The sequence below is a fragment of the Monodelphis domestica genome, chromosome 5 (genome assembly GCF_027887165.1).
Source record: "Monodelphis domestica isolate mMonDom1 chromosome 5, mMonDom1.pri, whole genome shotgun sequence".
NCBI classification, from domain to species: Eukaryota; Metazoa; Chordata; class Mammalia; order Didelphimorphia; family Didelphidae; genus Monodelphis; species Monodelphis domestica.
In genome coordinates this window covers 275,750,303-275,775,338 of record NC_077231.1, presented here as the reverse complement: position 1 = coordinate 275,775,338, position 25,036 = coordinate 275,750,303, and the positions used below count along the sequence as shown (strand labels likewise).

Below are 25,036 nucleotides of genomic sequence, written 5' to 3'. Positions count from 1 at the left end.
TAAAAACCAATTACGAAAAGAGAAATGACACTTTTTCTGCCAGGTAAGGGAAGGGGATAGCTCATGATACAACATGGATTGGGGGGGGGCACCTTGTATTCATTTTGTTTTTTCATTTCTTTCATGGTTTTATTTAGTGTTCACTCTCAGGCTATCTCAAAAAAAAACCCACAGGAAATGAAAAATCAGCTCTATTTTTTGGTTAAATTAAGTAAATAATTAAAACTGCGAAATGGAAAACTTCAGTCTCTGATGAATGCCACACCTATAAGGCCAAATGTCTAATAAACATCTCCTCATGCCTGAAGTTACATAGGTACTTCAAACTCAAGAACGCATCCTCTCCCTAAATGAGGTATTCTTAACCTCAGGTCCAAAGACTTGTTTTCATCTTTTTTTTTATGTTAATAACTATATTTTGATATATAGGTATTCCTTCCACATCATGGGAGTTAGGGGCACAAGCACCTCAAGGATATGGAAAATTCACATTTTTTCATACTAACAAATAATAAGCTAAAATAAAAATATGCCAAGGGGCAAGACTATCACAGCAGATAAGCAATGGACTTAAAATGAAGAGATGTAAATTTGAACTCCAGATTTACATCTTACATATGGGGGACTTTAAAATGCATTGAGTTTCCTTCTTCATTAATAAAGTGGGGATGACATGTATACTCCCCACTTCACAGACTGATGGTGAGGAAAGATTTTCACAAAGCACCACATAGAGTACGTGTGAATATAATAGCTGTTTTCTCAGTCTAATAACCCTAGGGGGAAAAAAAGGAAATAAGTTTAGCTCAGTATTCCTGATCTCAGCAGCCATGACCTTTGGGACCATGACTTTCTTATATACCCATTATTCAAACTTTCTTTTATACCCATCCTTCAAACTACTCATTTGGTACTCGGTGTCTGCTAAAGATCCATACTGAACTAGACTCAAAGATCTAGCCTTCATCATTTTTCTGAAAATCCCAATAGCATCCCTCTGGTCTTTGGGCATCCATTCCATTCTCAGTGATTCCAATATTGACAAGAAGTGAATTCAGCTTTATCCACCAGGTCTTTCAGCATTGTGGGATATAACTGGTTGGGTCCAAAAACTTGTTAAGGATGATAACTTTACCGATTGACATACTTTCACACAAATCTTTGACTTACTCATGCATGATGGAAAAGAGAGAAGCAGAGATGTGTAATTCTGTTTTGTCTCTGTCTCCTATTAATTCCTCATCTTCACCAAATCACATGCTAGTTCTTATCACTCAGAAGATGTCTCTGAGGCTTTCACCTTAAACTTGAAATCTCTCCAGATAGGTGAGTTTCTCTTTAACTGAAGAGAATACACTGTCCTCGCTGAATGCCTTCAAGAACACCACTGCCTTATCTCTACACCCAAAAAATGTTCAACAGTTAGAGCATGGGCTTCTCACCAATAAATTATATATTCTAGGAGGCAGTTAGGGATTGTAGTGGATAGAGGGCTAGCCTCAAAGCCAGGAAGAATTGAGGTCAAATTCTGCTCTAGGAAGCTACAAGTTCTGGACCTGGGAAAGTCATTAACATTTCTCAGTCTCAGTGAACCCATCAATAAAAAACAAGAGGATAAAAACAGCTATTTCTCAGGGCTGTTTTGAGGATCAAATGAAATAATAAACACAAAACATTTTATAAACCCTGAAGTGCTACATAAATGTTGTCCATTATTATTATTATTCTACTCATCTTGTGTTCCTCAGAGTTTCTGATGCATGGTAGATTTTTAATAAATGTGTCATCAATGATTTATGAGGTTGGCCAACTAGAATTTCTATGAGGAGCAAGACACTTCTGGCTCACCTTCTTCCCTACTCTCTTATCCTTGTCTTATCGGAAAGCACCCACAGAATGTGGGATATCATATAGATGCTTAGACAAATCCTAGATTGAGCCTGGCATGATACACTCTACTTGGAATGAGAGAGGGAAAAGAGTTATGAGGTATGAGAAGGTGGGTATGAAAGAGAAGTACACAGAAGTAAAATGGTCTTAAAGGATTTCGAGAGTTAATTCAATTCCAATGTTGATTAAGCATCAATTATGGCCCAAACTTCTACTAGTGTCTCATTCTAATGCCTCATCTTGGTGTAGATTGGACTCTAACATTTATGTAGTAGCACCTACTATGTGTCGTGCACATTTTTGGGGTCCTAAAATTTGTTAAGGATGATAATGTTATCTATTGACATAATTTCACATAAATCTTTGACTTACTCATGCATGGTGGAAAAGGGAGAAGCAGAGGTGTGTAATTCTGCTTTATCTCTTTTGATCCTCATATTCCTGAGAAGTGGGTGCTGTATTTATCATAATTTTACAGAGAAAGGAACTGAAGCAAAAAGAGGTTAAGAGACTTGCCCAGAGTCACACAGCTAGTCAACGTCTGGGTCACATTTGAAATTGGGTCTTCTTGGTTTCAGACTGCATCATTTAGCTGTCCCTGAGTGGTGGAGGACTATGCCAAGAGAGCATATGTTTTAGAAAGCTCTCATAGGATGAAAAGGTCTCAAGAACAGACAACTAAGTACACATCTGGAATCAGAGGAAGCAGCTAAATGGCCCAGTGGATAGAGCACTGGAACAAAGAAAGGAAGACCTGAGTTCAAATGTGGCCTCAGACATCTACTAGTTGTAACACAATAAATAAGTCATTTAACCTCTGCCTCCCTCAGTTTCCTCATCTGTAAAAATGGGGGAAATGATGCAAATGTTAGGAAAAAATGCAGTACCTATAAAATATTTGTTAAACATCAAAGCACTATATAAATGGTTTTTTAAATTATTTTTAGATATTACCAAAGGACCAACCTGACCAAGTTCAGAAAAAGTCAACAAAGGGCTACCAGGCAAAGAAATTTTCTTGACCAAAGTAATTGTGGAATCTGTGTTTGAAGATGTGAAGGAGTTGCAATAAGCATCAATGCCAATTTAATTAAGATTCCTTTGAGACATGGGGGAGGTAGACACTGTCCTAGGATCATGGAATACTAAGGGGCAGTAAGAAACCATCCTTGTCCTCAAGGAATTTCTAATGGAGACAGAGGAGAAAGTGGATCCTTAGACCATAGTTACATGCAAATAATTATTTTAGAAGGAAGGTTAAGGTGGTTTTAGAGACAAATTGAAAATAAAATACTGGAAAAAGATTGAGAAGAGAGGATTGCTTTCAGTTGGAGGAAATATGAAGATGCTCAACCTTCGTTAGGTCTTGAAGAAAGGAAGGGATTCAGATCTATCAGGTGGAGAGGATCACACTAATTTCTGATGTTCAAACAGTGAGACAATGGAAAAAAATCTTAAATTTAAGATCTCATATTTTATCTTCCTGCACTTCTCACAGTTCATGTACAACTATGGAAAACAATTAACACATTTGGTGATATGCATATTGTACAAAGCTATATCTCTGGTAATTGGAAGGGGTACTTGTTGTTGTTTTAAACCATGCCATGTGTTAGCCTGGGAGATTTCTCCCATTAACAGCATGGTTGAGGGAAGAAACAAATTGAATATTCCTTCCCTGAAAATCATGATCTGAATTATAAATTTATCTTGGTGCGCCTAATTATTAAAACCTAATGAAAAGTGCTACCAAACATGCTGAGCTCTTGTGTCATCATAGTATGAGTTTAGTTCAAGAACATATCTTTACATAATCATATCTTCTTATGGAAATTATTTAAATTTCAAAAAATTATTATTATGAATCAAGTCTAATGTGAATATATTTTTCATTTATTAAAAAAATAAGTGCTTAAATAATGTTAAGAATAAAAGAGAGAAATAAAGGAAAAAAGAGAGAGGAAGGGAGGAAGAGAGGAAGGAAGAGAGGAAGAGAGGAAGAAAGGGAGGAAGGGAGGGAGGAAGGGAGGGAGGGAGGGAGGGAGGGAGGGAGGGAGGAAGGAAGGAAGGAAGGAAGGAAGGAAGGAAGGAAGGAAGGAAGGAAGGAAGGAAGGAAGGAAGGAAGGAAGGAAGGAAGGAAGGAAGGAAGGAAGGAAGGAAGGAAGGAAGGAAGGAAGGAAGGAAGGAAGGAAGGAAGGAAGGAAGGAAGGAAGGAAGGAAGGAAGGAAGGAGGGAGGGAGGGAAGGAAGGAAGGAATTTTGTTTAGATTAAGTAGACAGGAAACTCTGTAAAGTCTTCTCTAGCTCACTGTATTCAGAGAGTAGAATATTCTGAAGCATTCTCTCCAGTTTTACTTCAGAATAAATAGGTGTGTGTGTGTGTGTGTGTGTGTGTGTGTGTGTGTGTGTGTGTGTGTGTGTGTCTCCACTACATTTCTAGAAGCCTGGAATTGAACTCAAGAACCATCTATGAGTTGCTATCAGTATTCCATTCTTTGATGAATCAGCATTTTGCTCATTGCCATAAGGCACAATTTTTCAAGTCTTTCAGATTTTTAATTGTTCACCACTTATTTAATTAGTCTGGTCTGTAGAATTTTTTTTATGAAGCCTATGCTAATTATTAGTATGAATAAGGCAGTCATCAAGCTAGAGTTTCTCTTGTAAACAAGAAAAACAATACAATTGCATTAGTGTAAGGAAGGAGCTACTAGGTAGCTCAAATTCCATGTGTCTCAATGTAAGGTAAATGAAAAAAAAAAGGTCCTTGAGAACATTGTTCTCTCAGTTAGTATTGATTGTTTTTCTTTCCTCTTACCTCTCACTCTAAATTTTAACAAAAGAGGTACAGGAGGAGAGAGTTAGGTAGAATAAGAGAACTCTTAGACCATTAGTTTTAAAACTATTTTAAAAAATATTTAGAGGGAGAATTCTCATACACATTTTTTAAATTCAACTGTAAAAAAATAAAATAAAATAAAAACATTTTAGGTTTTGTCCTTTATTTTCTTTTAATTTAATCAACTAATTTAGTTCTTTAAATTTGGAAGGTAATACACATAGGAAAAAAATGTTCTTTGATCTTCTATCCCTTCTCTAGAAACATGATGGCACTATATCTTAATGTATTAAAGAAGAAGAAAAAATAACATTGGATTCGGCTGCAATGAATACAATAGGAAAATATCATCTGTTTGAAAAAATACATTACTGAGAATTTCCAATGCTAAATCAGTTTAATGTGTTATTGACGCTGAAATGATCAATTTAACTAAAGAAATTACATTTTGACTGTTCTTTTGAATCTTTTTCCATTCTGGAAAGCAAGTCATCATGCATATACACCTCACTTGCTAGTCTGGTAGCCACATTATCATATTATTCAAATATATCATTTATATGTAAATAGACAAGATGAATGAATGCTTTTTCCATATGACGGTTTCTAAATGATGAACAGACACGCACATTATCCAAATAAACCATGTTACAAATACTCATTCTGTTGCATATTTTTAGGCAGACTAAAAAACTATTTTACTTTTAAGAAAAAGTAGTAGGCGTGAGTACAATGCTGGGTCTCAAAGCACTGACAATCCCAACAGCTATTCATGTAAAGTAAAACCTCCACCAAAGTCATTTGTATCTTTGAAATTACATGTTCTCAAATCCATCTGTGAGGAAAAGGATGTTAATTATCGTGGTTACATTGCATGATTCCACAGCTAAGTGCTGAAGTACTTCTACACAAATACCATATGTTTGTCTAAAGAAAATGGAGAAAGATTAATTACGAGTTCAGGTCTAAGTCTTTGGGAAGGAATACTCCTGAACACAATAAGTTCATGGCTTTGTGGACTACACAAACTGAAAATCCTAATTAGTAGCTGAAATACCAAATCAGGAAAAGAAATTGATGAAGGCTAAATTTTAAGTACCAGACTTTCCTCTTAGCATCGCTTCCTTGTAAAAGAAGCAACTTCTAAATCCCAGGAAGGAGAGTATTTTTTAAGATCTTTCTTTGATGTTATTGCCAAATGCAACGACACTCCATCTTCTATCTGCATGTCATTACTCTGTATGATAACTATCAAGTTATTCTTGTAGCTCTCAACTATTCAAGTAGCTCTCATAGGGTCACTACCAAACCAAGCCTGAAACTACCATGTACAGCAATGTACACATCCCTTTAATCGCAAGAGTCTTGGGAAAGAAGTCCATATTACTATAAAAATGTCATTCAACACTTGGAGGCTCTACATACATACATATAATATAATTGACTTATGGAGATTTATATTTATTTATTTTTATATTGTATATTTTATATTATAATATAAATATTTCTATAATATTTATATATTTCTATATTTTTACACATGGATTTTATTTTTGAATAGTAAAACATTTCTTTTATAATAGAACATGAAGGTATCTTGAGAATTTCCATTTCTTCAACATTTGACAATGGAAGAAACAGTACAAACTTCCTTTGGTAAGGTTCACCTTTAAAATCACAGATTTGAAAACACTTTTAAATCTTGAGAAAAGAGAAATATTCATTAGCTTAATTTTAGAAAATTATATTTTGATATATTATTCATTTCAAACCATTTGATAAATTTATATTTAATATATTATAAAATTTAATCATGAATTATAAAATATATTAAAGTTAATAAATTAATATTTAATATATTATTAAAATTATATACACAGAATAAATAGACATATACACCTACATACCATGTATCAAATATATATCAAATATATCAAAAGTCAAAATATCATAAAAATTCAAAATTATACACACAAAAAAACCACATCTATACAAAACTATATATCATAAATACATGTCTCTTTCTAGTCATCAATATCCAACTATCTTCATGTTGTCTTCCTTATTATAAAAGTTCCTTGATGGCAGGGATTTTTAAATTTTTTGTTTAATTTTTCTGGCACATAGCACATTGCCAGGCATATAAAAAGTGCTTACTAAGTGTTTCTGACTGGTTAATTAGATAGGTTACGGGTAATAAACCTTGTGACCAATCAGAGTAATTTCCCTATATGAGCCTTACTGTTCAAGTCACTAAAATAAGGTCTGCCACTGGCAGAGACTTCAGTGGCCATGTGCCTGTTACCACAACAAGCTTGAAAAGGAAGACTAGATTCCACACTTGGAGGCTGGATTTCTTTTACTTACCACATATTCAAACACAAGTGTCAATGTCTCCTTGGTATGGATGATGTCATGAAGTAATACAATATTAGCATGCTTTAGTCCTTTTAACAGAGAGGCTGCAAAACAAAATGAACAGAAAAGACAAAATTACTTTACAAAAACCAGGACTAGGAAAGTGCAGGCGATGACATGTCACCTGATTCACGAGGGTCTTGTTTGTTTATTCACAGATTAATCAATCAAATTTTTTTATTGTTTATTGTTTATTCACAAATTAATCAATCAAATATACTAATAAATGGATGTTCCTAAGTCAAGAAGAAACCAGTCTTGAAGGAATAAGAATTGAATCATCTGATTTCTAGAAAGATCACACATGAGACATAGATACATATTCATGTTTCAAAAAGCAATATTTTCTCTTTTATCAAACCTGTGATTTTACTCATATAGTTCTTTTACTGGTATAAGGAGATTCCCCCTATGTTGGAAAAACAACAAAGCAGTCCAGAGGTCTCTCTCTGAACAGATTCAAGAAGTCTATCAATTTAGATGTGGAAAAAAAAATTTATTTCTTTCACCAACATCTTACTGAAAAGGAGCATTTCCCTCCAATATCTAGAACTTTATTCTGAGAAAGGTCTGAAAGCTTCACCAGACTGCAGCTGTCCAAGGAAGTCCATGAGCGTCCGTGGAAGAAAAAAGGCTAAGAGCCCCTGTTTGGGCATTGCCTGAGGGGTGCTGAAAGTTGAAGCAATTTGCTCCAGTCACAGCCAATCTGGGACTTTGACCTAGGTCTTCCTTCCCCATTGGTCAAATGATAAAGCCACATCACAAATAATGATGTTAAACTCAAAATTCAAAAAAATGTTTGGTTCAGTCACACCCAACTCTTTGTGACCCCACTTGGAGTTTTCTGGGCAAATATCCTGGAGTACTTTGTCATTTTTTTCTCCAGTTTATTTAACAGATGAGGAAACTGAGGCAAATAGGCTCAGAAGCTAGGAAATGTCTGAGGCTGGATTTGAACTAATGAAGATAAGGCTGCCATTTATCTGCCATTCAAAAATGCACTTGCCAAAAAACCCATGACCTCAAGTGATTAAATATGAATAAAATTTTTGCTGAGCCAAATTAGAGTATATTTATCTGGTTCTTCGGAAGGACCTCAGAACTGCTAAAATCAGGGTAAAATGCATAGGAAAGATATCCAGAGAAACATAAATTTTGAAAGTAAATTTGCTACATTCTTTTATGATTATCATTACCTTCTGTCTTAGAATTGATACTAACTATTTGTTCCAAGGCAGAAGAGTAGTAAGGGCTAAGCAACTGGGGTTATGTGACTTGCCCAGGGTCATATAGTTAAGAAGTGACTGAGGCCTAATTTGAACCCATGACATCTGAGCTCCAGGCCTGACTCTCTAGCCACTGAGCCACCTAGCTTCCCCCTGCCTTTTTTTTCATTTGCCATATTCCTATTCATTTGCAATATTCATAATTACTTTGAATATCATTTTAAAATATTAATGCTCATTTTTGATATATTATTGTTATATTGTTATATTTTTAATATTCCCAATGATACTTCTTACCCTTTCCCCTGCAATACAATTCTCCCCCCTAACAAATAATAAATCTACACATTGCCTACTTACAAAATAATACCTGCCTCGTTCCATGTTTACAGTTTACCACCACTCTATCAAGGTGCTTCCTCATCAGTCCTTTAAAAGTCCCACATAGATCACTATTCCAAAATTTTTCATTACTGTGGTTACTGGCTAAATTATTATGGTTCTGTTTCCGTCCCTCTTAATCAATCCATTCAAGTCTTTCCTCCTTTCCCTAAATTCTTCATAGGCATCATTTCTTACAAGGCAATACTTGTCAATATTGTTCAAATACTAGGTGGTTCAGATTTTAGTCTAGTAATAGGGACTGACTTTCCTTCCAATTCTTCGTTTCTACAAAAAGTGCCATAATAAACAAAAATCCCTTTCTTTATGGCAGTAGGCTCCATAAAAGAGAAAACGAAATGGAATTCTTCCCACTTTCCATAGCATAAAACATTTCAAAGGTAAAATGAAGGAGCTGCTTCTGGCTACAGTATGTATTTTAGTGAACTCACTCATCTTTTAGTTTTTCTTCTTTGGCCAAGAACGTAAAACTTCAGGGGAATAAAACAAACCAACCCATCTCTCCAGTCTGTCTAGGATGTATACACTGGCAAGGTTCCCTGGTAAGGTATTAACGTTAACAAGACCACACAGCTTTGAGCAGGAATTCACTTACAATCTCTTCAATTCAAAGGAAAAGAAAAGCAAGATCATCCAATATCTCCCAGTTTAAAGTTAATTGCACTATGAAAGTAATTTTTTTAAGTACTAAAAAATGTAGTTTAGTGGAAATTAAGAGACCTCTAATGGATGTCACTGAATTAGGGGAATGTCTACCCCAAGCATGTAAAGACATCCCCCCTCACCCCCCCGCTAACTTTCTGAAAAATGGGCAGATGGGAACAATTTTTTCCAAGGGCTAATAAGGTGGTAGAAGCAGGCACTGTGGCATGCTTAGAGCTTGGTCAAATATCAAAAGACACTAAGGTTTATTGCCTACCTAATTTTTGTCTTTGCACTGGACTTTGAGGATGCTGGATGAGGTTGATACCTTCATATAACTCTATCTCACTTAAATCCAATTCACGAGCATTTCAAGACACATCCCTGGTGATATTATTAGTCCTCTTCAAAAATGAAGGACAAACTACAGTATGTGGATAAATAAATTATTACCATACAGAAGAAAAAGTTACAGACAAGTTCTAGAGAAGTTCATTTCTCTTAGAGGAAGAACTGTCCTACAAACTGCGTGTTTCATGACAAGAAGGAACCCCTTCTTGTCACAACAAGGACTCTGAAACTATGGATCTCAGAGTAGAATTCCCCAGCACCTGGAAATCATTCAAAGGAAATTTCCTGCTGAAAGGAAGGCGGTATACTTTACAGAAAGGAGAGGAAGTCAAAAGACAAAGACTACAGACATAGTTCTAAATACAAAGTGTTCTTTAGACAATTAAGTTAATCTCTCTGGGTTTTATGTTCCCTCATCTGTAATATAATGTAGTTGGACATTGAAGGTTCCTTATAAATTTGATTCTATGGATCAGAAGCACTACAGGCAGCACTTAACAAAAAAATAAATCCAGAAAATCCACTGGAGAATTTGAAATTCCAAGGACAAAGTTTGGTTGCTAAAACTAAAGAAATCATTAAATTCTCAAGCCATTTAAAGGAGCACTTAACAAAAAACAAATCCATAAAATCCATTGGAGAATCTAAAATTCCAAGGTCAAAGTTTGATTACTGTCGCTCAACAATCATCTGTTCTTAGAAGCTTGAGATATGACATAGTTTTATACTCAACTAAAATGATTCAATGAAAGCATGAAAGCATTTACACATGTTTCAAATAAGACTATTCTTTAATACAGATACTCTCAAAATGACACAAAAATCAGAGTAATACAAGGGAATCAAAACACAAGACCTTGAAAGAAGGAAAAATTTTCAGTGTCAGCACAATTCACTTAGCATTGTTCATTCCTATAATTATTCAGTCTTGTTTCCTCTCCTTATTAAAGGAATTCATAACCCTTCAACAAGGAGGAATACAAGCAGCCAAGGGCTCCTCAGACAACAGCTGAAGATGGTAATCAGGGGACAAAATTCAAAGGTGCCCGATGAAGAAAGGGCTGTCAGTCCTGCCAAGGTCTTTCCTACATGGAAATCATAATCAGCATTCACTACATCACCTCGGAAAACTAAGGACTTTTTTTCTTGAGGTTAAGATTCTTTTCTTCAACAACCAGCTAAGGCTTTAGACAATATCAATTCATAAAAATGAATTAGGGAGAGAAGTAATTGGATTGTCCTTTGAGATGCTAGTCTACCTCTGTAAGCTTCTGATTCTCCAACATAAAAGTCAATAAGTAAAATAAAGGGTATTTCCGCTCTGAATACAGATATAGATATAGACATAGAAAGAGATAAAGATAGATAGATAGATAGATAGATAGATAGATAGATAGATAGATAGATAGATAGAGAGAGAGAGGGGGGGGGGGATGGATGGATGGATGCTTAATTGTTTGGATGGATAGATGGATGGATGGATATATATATATATGTATATGTATATATATATATATATATATATATAGAGAGAGAGAGAGAGAGAGAGAGAGAGAGAGAGAGAGAGAGAGAGAGATGGATGGATGGATGCTTAATTGTTTGGATGGATAGATAGATAGATAGATAGATAGATAGATAGATAGATAAAATAGATCATTTGTGATCAAGTAGGAAGTGGCAAAGCAGATTTATCTATGGCATCAGTCTAAAATTTGTAGACAAGCCCATTTCCTAATGGTAATGGTAGCACAAGACATCCCATCCTCAGGACTCTCTAGTTCCTCTAATCGCCTCTTTACTCTCACCATTTTATATCTAAACGGTTTCTCTTTTCTCAGAGTTTTGTCTTCACAATCAGCATCTCCCCAAATACATAAAGAGTGGGTCAATCCTGTCATTTCTTAAAATTACTTTCTGCCACCATTAATCTTATAAAATGGGTAAAGTACAATGGAATAAGAGAGTGGGTCTTTCCTGATAATTGACAAATCTGTAAGCAAATTTGTATTTCTCTTTTATTATAATGAAATCTCCAAGGGTTTTTCTTCCTAGATTCCTCATACAGTTAGCACAGATTTTAGACTTTGGAAGATAACTGTGTACACATTTGCACACACAAATACACACCCAGAGCCATATTTGGATCTGAAAGCATGCCCATTCCCTTTGAGACACATTCTAATTCAGAAATGGATGAAGTCACTAATTTAAAATCTGACACCAGGAAAATGGCACTCAGGGGCAGAAAACAACTCAGAAAATCTATCCACATCAGAGTATGTGATAGACCTGACTGACTTGGAAGCTGCCAAGGCAGCTGCCATTGAAGCTCAGTAAGGAAGGAGCCAGATATCTCAGCTCCTGCTGATCTCAATCGAAGTTAGTCTCCAGTGGACTGCCAAGTCGGTCCAATGATTATCACTTAGAAGCATGTTTGCCTCTTCAAGGCAAATACTGTCAAAATAATATTTAAAGCAATCATAACAGTATCAGATATGCACGCAAAAGTCACTTTTGTTGTTTATACTGAATGCAAATTATGCAGTATTAATTTTCCAGCACTTTTGGTCCTGCCATGAAATTTGAGGTAAACAGATGGTAGCATTTTTAATTCATTTCCCTGGCGAGATTTAAAAAGTTCTAATAGTACATGATGTAAGAGACTGGTAATTAGGGTTTGGGATCAATACTATTGCTTTGGCTTTGGGGCATTTATGTCAATCCAGTACAAAAACTCTTAGAAAAGCCAAATCCCAGGACACTGTTGGTGATGGGTGGCTGCAAACTGGACCTGCTTCCATCTGGTGACTTCCCTTAGGCTGGTAGCCAAGCTGAAGGAGCCATTTCCACTTGGGGAGCCATCTTCAAATCCAGCTTCAAATTAGAGTGGGAAGGAAAATTTGAAATCATTTCTGACTTGACTTGGAAGTAACAGCAATATCCATTCACTCTCTATTTTCAATCTGCAGCTCTATGTGTTTGAACCCCTCAAAACAAGAAGATCCTTGCAGAATAAGTTGATCGCCTAAAATCCTCTAATGTGAAGTTTAAGTCATCCTTGGATACTCCATAACTTTCAAACTCCCTCAGGCTCCTTTCCCCTCTGACAGGAGAGAAGGTGAACCACTAAACTCTTCCCAAAGTTTTCCTTTATTCTCCTGGGTATCCTCCTCCATTCCCTCACCTCCCTCCCAGCTTTCTAGCTTCCTTTTGTGTATAGCCTTACACCATTAGATTGTATATTCATAGAGGGCAGGGACTATCTTTCTTTTTCTTTTTTTTGTGTGTATATGGGGGGAGGGAGGGAGGGAGGGTGAGAGAGAGAGAGAGAGAGAGAGAGAGAGAGAGAGAGAGAGAGAGAGAGAGAGAGAGAGAGAGAGAGAGAGAGAGAGAGAGAGAGAGAGAGAGAGAGTTAGTTTAGTACAATGCCTGACCACCTAGTAGGAGTGTAATAGATATTCACTAAACTGAATTAAATTGAAAATCACTGCTTACCATTATGTGAAGATCAAAAAACTGATCCTCCTTAAAATGAATTTGGGTATATAAAAATCTCCCCCATCAAAAGACATTTTTAACAGTTACTCTTCCAAGGCTCTATGGATGGTTTCACACTCCTTAAGAAGATGTCAAAGATTAATCCTATTTCTTAGGAACACTTGGCTCCACCTTCTATTTCTCCATTTTTCCCTCAGAGCTGTCCCTTGCCTTCCTCATAATTACTATATTTTTCTTCCTTTCTTCACCCCAAGCCTGGACCCAACAAGACAATACTCTACCATTTTAGCTTTAACTCCTACTCTTCTCCTATATAGAGAGTCAAACTGCCTCTATCAGATACAAACAATATTCACTCTTTCAGCTCTTTGCCTCTCTTCACACTATTCTCTATATCAAGAAAGTCCCTTGACAGACCTTTGATCCTGATCAGCTTGTGAATTACTGCCGATTCTTTCAAGTTTAAACTTCTCCATAAAATTATCTATCAACCTGGAAGGCATGCATCTTTCCACTTGAACCTCATCTAACTTCATTTTTTAAAAAATTATTACTTTGAATATTAAACATCAATACAACCCAGTTAAACTTACTTTGCAACTATTTTATTTAAATATATGAATTCCTATTCATAAATGTCATAACAAAGTGTCAGTCATTCCTTAAAAGACATGTGCATTCTGTTGTTTGACGATTCCTTCCCATTAAGTTTTTAAGTACTTTAGGTTCACTATCTCATTTGACCTCTTTGTACCACCTTACATTTATAGAGTACTTCAATTTTCTTTTTTATCATCTCTCTCTCTGCCATTGTCCTATATATAGACTTCTTTTTAAACCTCACAACAATAATACAGAGTTTAGCAAAAACTTCCCATATTGGCCATATCCATGAGACAGATGTCTCATCCTTGATTTTAAGTCCATTACTTTTCTTCCAAGAAAGAAGTGGGAAACATTCCAACTTCAGTCCCCCAAATTTGTAGCTTACTGTTGCAATAACCAATATTCAAAGTTTTTCTCTACAACATTGTTGTCATTAAGTAAGTTTCTTCTAATTTTGCTCACTTCACTGTGTATCAGATTATAGAGATCTTCTCAGGTTCCTCTAAAAAATCTCCAATTCATCATCTTTAATGGCATGATAATATTATGCTGCACATATGTACTGTCAATGTGGAGATTTATCAGTCCCCGGTTTATTTAGTTGGGAGGTAGAAACCCCAGGTTTTGACCTTGTCACAGGAGAGTTTCCCCCTGAGGGAAGGTCCCAGCCAACAGACATCCACTTCAGGTGGGAGGTAGACCCCCATCCGAAGTCAAGTAGCTCTTTTGTCTCCAGAAGCCTTTCCCAGTACTTTTGAGACTGATGCGCTACCTACTGCGCCAAAGCTCAAGTGGATGTCTATTGTCTGGTGAAGTGGGACCTTCCCTCATGGGGAAACTCTCCTGTGACAAGGTCAAAACCTGGGGTTTCTACCTCCCAACTAAATAAACTGGGGATCTCCAGATTTCCATGTTGCCAGTACCATAATGTATTTAGCCATTGCTCAATGGGTGGGTCTATCCTTCATTTCAAATATTTTGAAGCTACCATGAAGAGTACTTTTTTTCCTTCTTTGAAATTTTTCTGTTCATGGCCTTTCAGTATTTACTGGTGAATGCCTTTTAGTCCAAAAAGTATAACTCAATTATTTAAGTAACCTGAATGACATTTATTAGAGAAACTTTTTTGCAGAGATTTATTTCCCCCAGTTACTAGCTTCTATTTTTAATTATACTATAATTGTTTATGGAAAAGTTTCTAATTTTATATTATCAAAACTGTCCATTTTATTTTTTGTGATCCTCTCATTTCCTAAGGTTGAAGTCTTCCTCTATCCAATTCTTGTTTGTCTTATATTACATTTTATGCCTAAGTCAGATATCCATTTGTAATTTACCTTAGTGTATGGTGTGAAATACTGGTTCAAATCTAATGTCTATCAATCTGCTTTCCAGATTTTTTGTTGGATGGCAAGTCCTTATCCTTCAGGATCTGAAATCTTTGGATTTATGTAAAACAATATTAATACAGCACTTCATTTTTATACTTCTAATACACTCACATTATTTGGTACAATAGTTAAATTGTGAGCTTCATGAGGGTAGCCATTGACTCATCTCAACTATAGATCTCCTCTAGTGTTCTAGAACAGGGTTTAATTATTCAGACACTTCAGAAATTTCTGAATGAATGAATCTGCCTAGTAATTAGAGGGAAAATAAATCCATAGGATCTCAGCATCAAAAAGATCTAAGTTCATATCTTTGTAGCTATGAAAGCTTGAGCAAAAAATTGATTTAACTTTTGTCTGCTTCATAATATTACCTATCTCCCAAAGTTGTTTGTTGTGAGGATCAAATAAGATCAGATATAGTCCTCTTCTCTGCAAACATTAAATCAAAGAAAAAAATGTTTATTATTACTATTCTCTGCAAACATTAAATCAAAGAAAAAATGTTTATTATTACTATTATCATACAGATAAGGAAACTGGGACCCAGAGAGAAAAACAGATGAACTACAAGGTCACAATGATTAGAGTCCTGCTTAATTCAGGTATTCTTTTTATTTAGATTATTGTAGTTGTTGTGTACATCATCCTGGTTCTGCTTCTTTCTTTCTGCATCAAGTCACTGTCTTCCTATATTTCTACTAGTTCATTATTTCATGTGGGATAAGTATATTGCATGATGTCCCAGTGTGAAAATTTGTTCAGGCATTCTCCGGTTGTTGACACTTAGCCTCCTTTTTGGGTGTACAATGGATAGTTATCTGGCCTAAAGTCAGGAAAACATCTCCCAGAGTTCAAAACTGGCTTCTGACACTTACTAGCTTTGTGAACCTGGTTAGTTACTTAAACCTAATTGCCTCAGTTTCATCATCCATAAAATTAGCTAGAGAAGGAAATGGAAAATTATTCTAGTAGATCTTCTGAGTAAACACGAAATAGAGTCCCAAACAGGCAAGCACAATTGAAATTAGGGAACAACAACCTTTAAAAAAAAAAAAAGAAGTACAAGGCTACATATATTCTTTATTTTTTCCCTCTTTGGGAGCATTTTTTAAAAATTATAAATATTTCCACTAGTAAAGAGAATGTAAACTGGTTGAAGCCAGGGTTTTAATAAACTTTTGTCTTTCTATCTTTCACTATCTTGTCCATAATAGCTATGTGGTAATAATATTCCTAAAGGTGAACTGACAATTTTATTGAGTATGCATTTTAAAAATACATTTACTTATTTATTCAGGCTGCCAAAAGCCTCCTGGATTGTCTATGTTTTCTCTACTGGCCTAAGAAAACAAGTCAAACATCATTTACTAGTTCCACTTCGCACTAGTCAGCTCATTTTGACCATAATGGTAATGAAAATTAGAGTATTTTCAATTTTTTATTACAGAATAATATTGATTTTCCCAGAATTAAAAACTCCATGAGAAAAAAATGCAAGACCATAAAATATTTCTACCTGACACAGAAACATCATTACCATATTTATTCTGGCCCTCAATTTTTAAAAAGAAGGAAAATAAAACCATATAAGATGCCATAGTAGAGCTGTTGTTTTAATGAATTTGCAAGATTTTGAAAAGTGCTATAAAATTATAATGTAATAAAGCAGTATCATTTTTGCTCACTGAATGCTTGAGCCATTGTGTAATGACAGTGGAAGATTTCACATATTTAAATTGTCATTTTTTCCCCTAAAGTACCATTGAAGAAACTGATGACTAATGGCATACAGAGTAGAAAAGACAGCAACAACATATGTAAGTTTCAAAAGATGACCTAATGATTGAATGTGGTGTGTCAAAACCAAACCACTACACTAACTATACGAGCCTAAAGAGACAGAAGAGAATTGGACAACGGTCTCTAAGGTCCCCTCCAGCTTTAAATTTTCTTAAGTTTATTTGTTGAAAGCAGGCAAATCACATTATATATATATATATATATATATATATATATATATATATATATATATATATATATATGAACAAAACCCTGAGTAGACGATAGCAAGAAAACATCAACAACAACAAAAAAAATTACTTTAAAAAAAAAAAAAAAGAAAGCATGACTGTGGTTGTAAGACATCTAAAGTATTCTGAAAACAATAGTAGCTAAGAAAAGAATCAATCCCCTACCAAAGAACCCATTAGATAAAAATAATAGCATTTACTGTCCAAGAGAAATTTTTAAGTTTATTAAAGCACAGAATAATGTAAGTTAAATAGTTGAAAGGAACCTCAGCAGCCATCTAAAAAAATAATAAGAGCTAGCAATTACATAGCACTTTAAGGTTCCCAGTGTGTTATATATATATATTCATTTGATTCTAATAACAACTCTGTGAGGTAAGTCCTCATTTTGTACATGAGGAAACTAAGTCTCAGAAAGTTTAAATTGATTATCTAGATGTCTGAATCAGGATTTGAACTTGAGTCTTCTAGGCTCCAGGTTCAGTGTTCTATCAAAAGCACCATCCATGATACACTATGGTAAAATAGAATGTAATGGACTTCTCTACTAGCAGCAATGCTAGGGCAATTCTGAGGGACTTATGAGAAAGAACACAATCCACATCTAGAGGAAGAACTGTGGGAGTAGAAACACAGAAGAAAAACAACTGCTTGAATACATGGGTCGATGGGGATGTGACTGGGGATGTAGACTCTAAAGGATCACCCTAATGCAATTATCAATAATATGGAAATAGGTCTTGATCAATGACACATGTAAAACCCAGTGGAATTGCGTGTTGGCTGTAGGGATGGGGGAGAGGACCATGAATCATGTAAATATGGAAAAATATCCTAAATTAATTGATTAAATAAAATTTTAATTAAAAAAAAAAACGCCATCCAGCTACCCCAACTCCAGCTTAAAATGAACATCAGTTATAACATTCTAAACAAACAGTGCTTTTAACTTCTACCAAAAGAGTGTCTGGGAGAAAGAGGCAACTGCTTTAGGAGGTAAATATGCTTCCTTATAGCTTTAATCAGAACCAAATTTCTTTTTCTGAGACTTTCACCTATTTCTGGTTTTGTCAGGAGAACAATAAAAAAAAGTATGATCTTTCCACATTTCAATTATAAGGGCTAAAGTACAAAAAATGTCAAAAATGAAGGCACATGAAAAATAACGCTTTTTCTTCATAATCACCTAAGCATAAATACTAGATGACATTTTCTCTTAAAAGTATTTTTCCAAATAGATCCTTGAAGAATAGTAAACAATCATCCAATAGGTGAACATTATTTGACATATACAAAAGGTTCCTTGTTTATTCAAAATGTTTTTTATCATCATCAGATCAATGAGAAAGCTGGTTTAAATTCTCCAATGGAGAAAAGACCAAACCCATGGGGGTTCTACCTCAATGTACCACTTCTCCATGTTTATAATCTCACAAATCGCTCATTCAGCCAGGAAGGTTCTATTCCATTGTATTTTCTATAAAAGATAGGAATGACTTCTCTGAAGTAATACAGCATTTTAGCAGCCAAATTGGGACTAGGAACAAAGATTCTGACTCTGACTCCCAGCTCTAAGCTTTAGAATCAAAGAAGTTAAAGAAATGAAGAATGATCACACAATGGTTATAACTACCTAGGGGGGTCAGATTATGAGATGATGAAAATGGACCTGTTCGGGTCATGTGAAAAAAGAAATCAGAATCTCTTCCAATCCCAACCAGCAGAAATATATTAGGCATATGGAACTATATTTTGCATAAATTCACATGTAGAAACTGTATCAAATTGCTTGCCTTACCAATGATGAGGGTAAGGAAGAATAATGGGAAAGAAACGGAAATTCAAAAAATATTTTTAAATGCAAAAAAACTGTTTATATGTAATTGGAAAAAATAAAATATTTTTTAAAAAGAAAGGTACCAGGTAAAATGTCCCTGGGCTACCTAAAGCATTAGAATGTCTCTTTGAGGGAAAGATAGTTAATAGAGTCAGGATTCAAAGAAGACATTGCCAAGCTAGAGTACTGGGAAGAATCTCAATATTGGATTCAAAAGGATAAATGTAAAGTTATAATATCCAGTTCAAAAATAAATCAGCTTTCTAAGTCTGGGATGGGAGAAGCATAGGTTGAGAGTAGTTTATCGAAAAAAAGACCTGGATATTTTGGTGGGATGCTTCCTAAATGGGTCAGCAATGGCCATCTTGGTAGCAATGAGAAACTTGCTGGGTACCATCATTTAATAAAGTAGAGAGCATCATGGAAGGGAACCAAGATAGTGAAGGATTGCAAATCCTTGTTAAAAGATGAATGGTTGAGAGAACCAAATACGATTGTCTTAGACTAGAAAAGACTGAAGATAGATATAGTTATATGGGAGAGGAATTTAATTTTTTCTGTTTGATACCAGAGGGCAGAACCAGAAACAGTGGATGGAAATTAGAAAGGCTTACAGTTAGAATTAGAGCTAACCAAAAGTGGAATGGGTAGCCTCAGGATCCCATTATTAGAGGTCTTCAAACAGATGCTCCAGGATAACTTTTGATTCAGTTATAATACAAATTCTGTTCAGGTCTAGATTTAAAGGGGATGGCCATTGTGTTCTTTTTCGACTCTCAAATTCTGTGTTTCTGATTCTCCTAGAAAACTATTCTATAAGCAAGTATACCATGAAAAAAGCAACATGGCATGCTAAATACTGTTGGACTTGGAGTCAAGTATACAAGATTCAAATCTGACCTCTGAGACCTACTAGCCCTCCACACCTGGGCAAGTCCCAACCAATTAGCCTCTATTATTTCATCTGTAAAATGGTGATATCTGTAGAACTTATATAAATGTCAGCTATTGGGAATTGGTGACATGACTGATCTCAATGCCTGAAAAACTGAATAGCAACTGATACATAAGCTCAAAAATTTATTTTGAGAAGAAAATTTATACCATTCTAAGAATTTAAAAGCTCATCTAATTATTTTCTTCAAACTATATTTTTTCTGAATTTTTCACTAATTGAGATGAAAATGTCACTCATACACATAAAGGTCAGCATCAAATAGTACTTTCAAAATGTCTTTGGCAGATCTTCAGCACAGACATAACAGAATTCACTGCAATGGGTTATTTATAAAGAGATTTCTCAGAAATTATCTACCAAGTGGCAAAGGCTTCTTCTGCTCATTGACATCCTACCCAAATCAAACATCTGCTTTCCTTCTGCTTTTAGACTGACTACTGTCTTTGAAGAACTAAAAGAAAAGGAATATTAGGAAATATTGTAAAATAAGTAGCCACCAAAGTTTCTGAGAATAGAAAATTCAAGGAAAGTTTACTCTGAATAGAAACTAATATTTCAATTCAGCAAATCAAAAGGGATTGAATGGGGGAGCTAGAGGGCTCAATGGATTGAGAGCCAAGCCTAGAGACAAGAGGTCCTGGGTTCAAATATCACCTCAGACACTTCCTACCTGTGTGACCCTGGGCAAATTACTTAATCCCCATTGCCTAGCCCTAACCACTCTCTCGCTTTAGGGTTAATACATGGTTGTGATTTTAAAATAGAAAGTAAAGGGTATTTTAAAGGCGGTGGGGAGGTTTGGGGAGTGGAAGCTGAATAACAACTAGTATTCTCTATAGCATTTTTAAATGAATGATGCTAAAATACATTTTTAGTCAGATTCCTAACATATAAGTTAGATAGTCTTAGTTTAGTTAAATACAATCTGGGTTTTTTAACTCCATAAAACTGTAGGTAAAGATTAAATGTTTCCATTTTTATGAGCCTCAGTTTACTGATCAGTAAAATCAGGGGACTGGACTCAGTAACCTCTGAGGTTCCTCCCAATTCTATATTCTACGGTTTTCTCTTAAAAAAGAACTCAAAAGTGTAATGATAAAACAACTCATCCTATATTTGTGAAAATACATTCATCTTCTCTATTTGGAAAGGTGGTATAAACAGGTCACAAAGGATAATGGACTATGTAATAGGAATATAATATCAAAGCGTTGCCAAAAGGTACTGCTATAGATCATTTAGAAAAATGAAAAACAAAAAACAAAAAGCCCATCCTCTGGGCAATCTTCAAGATGCTACAGGTTTATTTTTCCAGATATAAAATTAAGAACATAAAGTAATAAGGGACGGAAACAAGATTCATTTTTTGTGAATTTGTAAACCATATATTATGATACTCATTTATTTCATGAAATGGTAACATTTGGGAGCTGGAAGGGACCACAGAGATCACACTAGCCAAAACTTGGCCATTTTTAAGATGAAGACATTGAGACCCAAAATTGGAATTTCTCACATTAATGTTTAGTTTAGTGATGGAGCTGGAACTAGAATCCACTGCTTAAACTTCCTAATTCATCTGCTCAACCCAACAAGCATTTTAAAGCGCCTAGTATTGCTAAGCACTGTGGGCTAAGTGCTAGAGATGTCTCAATGAAAGCAGCTCTTCAAGGACCTTACCTTCAATTGGGAGAGAAAATGAACCCATCTCAAAGAATATAAAACAAACTGAAAGTATATCCCAAATCTAATGATACTAACGATATTTCACAGACAATCTTTATTTCTGGTCAAATGCCCATTCTCTGAATTCAGCTTTTGACACTGTCAATGACTCTCCCCTTTAGCTTTATCTGCTCTATTCTGGTTCTCCCTCTAATTGTCTCATAGTTACCTTGTCAGTCTCCTAAACTGGTTTAAGCTCAGAAAAAAAATGTGAAATATTAATTTAAAAAAAATTTTTAAGCTCATGGGTCTCTCTGGGGAATGAAAGAGACACTGGCAATCCAAGGTTTTTCCATCACACAATATTCTTGTTTGAATTTCCTGCCCAATTTTATCCCATAACTTTTAAGAAATCTTCTTTGTTTCTGATGAATAATGTTTGAAAATGACCAAATAAAATAATGTTTAAATCTGGGGAAAAAAAAAAAGAAATCCTTCTGGTTCAAAGGTGGCAGCAGATCAATACCTCACACCCTACACCAAGATAAATCAACACCTCACACCCTACACCAAGATAAATTCAAAATGGGTGAGTGACTTAAACATAAAGAAGGAAACCATAAGTAAATTGGGTAAACACAGAATAGTATACATGTCAGACCTTTGGGAGGGGAAAGGCTTTAAAACCAAGCAAGATATAGAAAGAATCACAAAATGTAAAATAAATAATTTTGACTACATCAAACTAAAAAGCTTTTGTACAAACAAAACCAATATAACTAAAATCAGAAGGGAAACAACAAATTGGGAAAAAATCTTCATAGAAACCTCTGACAAAGGTTTAATTACTCATATTTATAATGAGCTAAATCAATTGTACAAAAAATCAAGCCATTCTCCAATTGATAAATGGGCAAGGGAAATGGATAGGCAGTTCTCAGATAAAGAAATCAAAACTATTAACAAGCACATGAAGAAGTGTTCTACATCTCTTATAATCAGAGAGATGCAAATCAAAACAACTCTGAGGTATCACCTCACACCTAGCAGATTGGCTAACATAACAGCAAAGGAAAGTAATGAATGCTGGAGGGGATGTGGCAAAGTAGGGACATTAATTCATTGCTGGTGGAGTTGTGAACTGATCCAACCATTCTGGAGGGCAATTTGGAACTATGCCCAAAGGGCGACAAAAGAATATCTACCCTTTGACCCAGCCATAGCACTGCTGGGTCTGTACCCCAAAGAGATAATGGACACAAAGACTTGTACAAAAATATTCATAGCTGCGCTCTTTGTGGTGGCCCAAAACTGGAAAACGAGGGGATGCCCATCAATTGGGGAATGGCTGAACAAACTGTGGTATATGTTGGTGATGGAATACTATTGTGCTCAAAGGAATAATAAAGTGGAGAAGTTCCATGGAGACTGGAACAACCTCCAGGAAGTGATGCAGAGCGAGAGGAGCAGAACCAGGAGAACATTGTACACAGAGACTAATACACTGTGGTATAATCGAACGTAATGGACTTCTCCATTAGGGGCGGTGTAATGTCCCTGAACAACTTTCAGGGATCCAGGAGAAAAAAAAACACCATTCATAAGCAAAGGATAAACTATGGGAGTGGAAACACCGAGAAAAAGCAACTGCCTGAATACAGAGGTTGAGGGGACATGACAGAGGATAGACTTTAAATGAACACTCTAATGCAAATACTATCAACAAAGCAATGGGTTCAAATCAAGAAAACATCTAATGCCCAGTGGACTTACGCGTCGGCTATGGGGGGTAGGGGGGGGAGGAAAAGAAAATGATCTATGTCTTTAACGAATAATGCTTGGAAATGATCAAATAAAATATATTATAAAAAAAAAAAGGTGGCAGCAGTACGAAGAATTGTCCAAGTTGTTCAAAAGAATATCTATGTGATCTCTTTTTATTTAAACAAGGTTTGGGAGAGAGGCAAGAATTTTTTCCAGAAAAGAAAGAAGGAAAGGAAAACTTCTTCCCCTGATTTATAGGAGACAGATGCAGGATTTGGCTCTCTAGAAAAGAAGGGATGCTGTGTCAGCGAGAGTTGTTGGTTTTATTTTCCTTTTTTTGCTCCCTGACAGCTTCTGCCTTGGAGTGTCAGAAAGAAAATTAATGATTGGTAAGATGGCTCAAGAGAGAGAAGGGTTCTGGCTGGCTCAGGTGCCTTGGGGAGCAGATTGAGAAGTCAAAGCTAGGACACAAAGAAATGGGAAGTAACAAAGGGGGTGACCTCAAGGGAAGATTTGAGGTGAATCATACCAGTAAGAATAGAAGACTGGGGTGCCAATGAGGTGGTCAAAGGAGAGGTGAGGAAAGACACTTGGTAGTTTAGGTTTCTAAATTGACTTTTTTAGTATACTCAAAATTTGCATTAGCTTAGCTACTGCAATAGAAAGGGTGTGTGTTTTTTTTTTTAAAGAAATGAAAATTCTGGTTTTATATTTGAGTGGGCTTGAATGAGCATAAGTCTCTGTAAGACATAAAAGAACTGAGCAAAAGAGCATAAACAGTTGGCAGTAACAATTAGTGTATGTTTGAAAGAAATCCAAACTACGTGTTATAGTTTGATAATTCTTAGGAAGAGTTAGGGGTGAATGTCATGGCCCCATCATCCCCAACTTGTAAGGCAGAGAGACCACTCAGTCCTTCAGGAAAAATTTCAATTTTACTTGAAGGCATCTGTAACTTTGGAGAACACATATCATACCTCTTATATCTCCTTAATCGACTAGACATTAAAATTATTATTTCATTAATGATATCTGTCCCTTATTTTATTGAAGAAATCATGCTTTCTGCCTCCTTATTGAACACTAAACCAGGAGATACATTTTATTTACTAAATCTTAAATTATATTGATATCTTTTGTTTTTGTCACCTTTCCTACCCAGCAAGCTATTTCTCCCCATTGATGGCAATATCACATTATGAGAAACCTACTGAGATTCTATACTGCACAACATCTCTGAATGATAACTTGCTAATGGTAATCCTACATTAGGAAAGGATGTTTGAGAGAAAAGGAGAATGAAAGCATGAGGCTGTGGTTCCTCATAAATTTTTAGGTTTTTGGTTTTTTTTTTATCAATTAACAGAAATTTATTTACACCCTCTCTCATTTCCCTGACCCCAATGACAAAGAAAAAAAGAAATTCTTATAACAACTATGTATAATTAAGGAAAGCAAATCTCTATATTGGGCAAGTCCAAAAAAGTATGACTCATTCTATTCCCTGAATTCAGAGT

The 25,036-nt window shown here is 35.3% G+C and overlaps 1 protein-coding gene across 7 annotated transcripts in view; it reads right to left on the bottom strand.

Annotated features, from left to right (window-relative positions):
- The window catches only part of CDK14 (cyclin dependent kinase 14), a 648,447-nt gene that overhangs the window by 339,363 nt on the left and 284,048 nt on the right, over positions 1 to 25,036 (bottom strand). For all 7 annotated transcript variants that reach the window (XR_008912449.1, XM_056800182.1, XM_056800184.1 and 4 more), the window contains one exon: positions 7,096 to 7,190. Coding sequence is in view for 6 of the 7 variants with exons in the window: in XM_056800182.1 (XP_056656160.1) it covers positions 7,096 to 7,190 (95 nt within the window). In the remaining variant the exon portion in view is untranslated. The remainder of the gene's footprint in view (positions 1 to 7,095; positions 7,191 to 25,036) is intronic.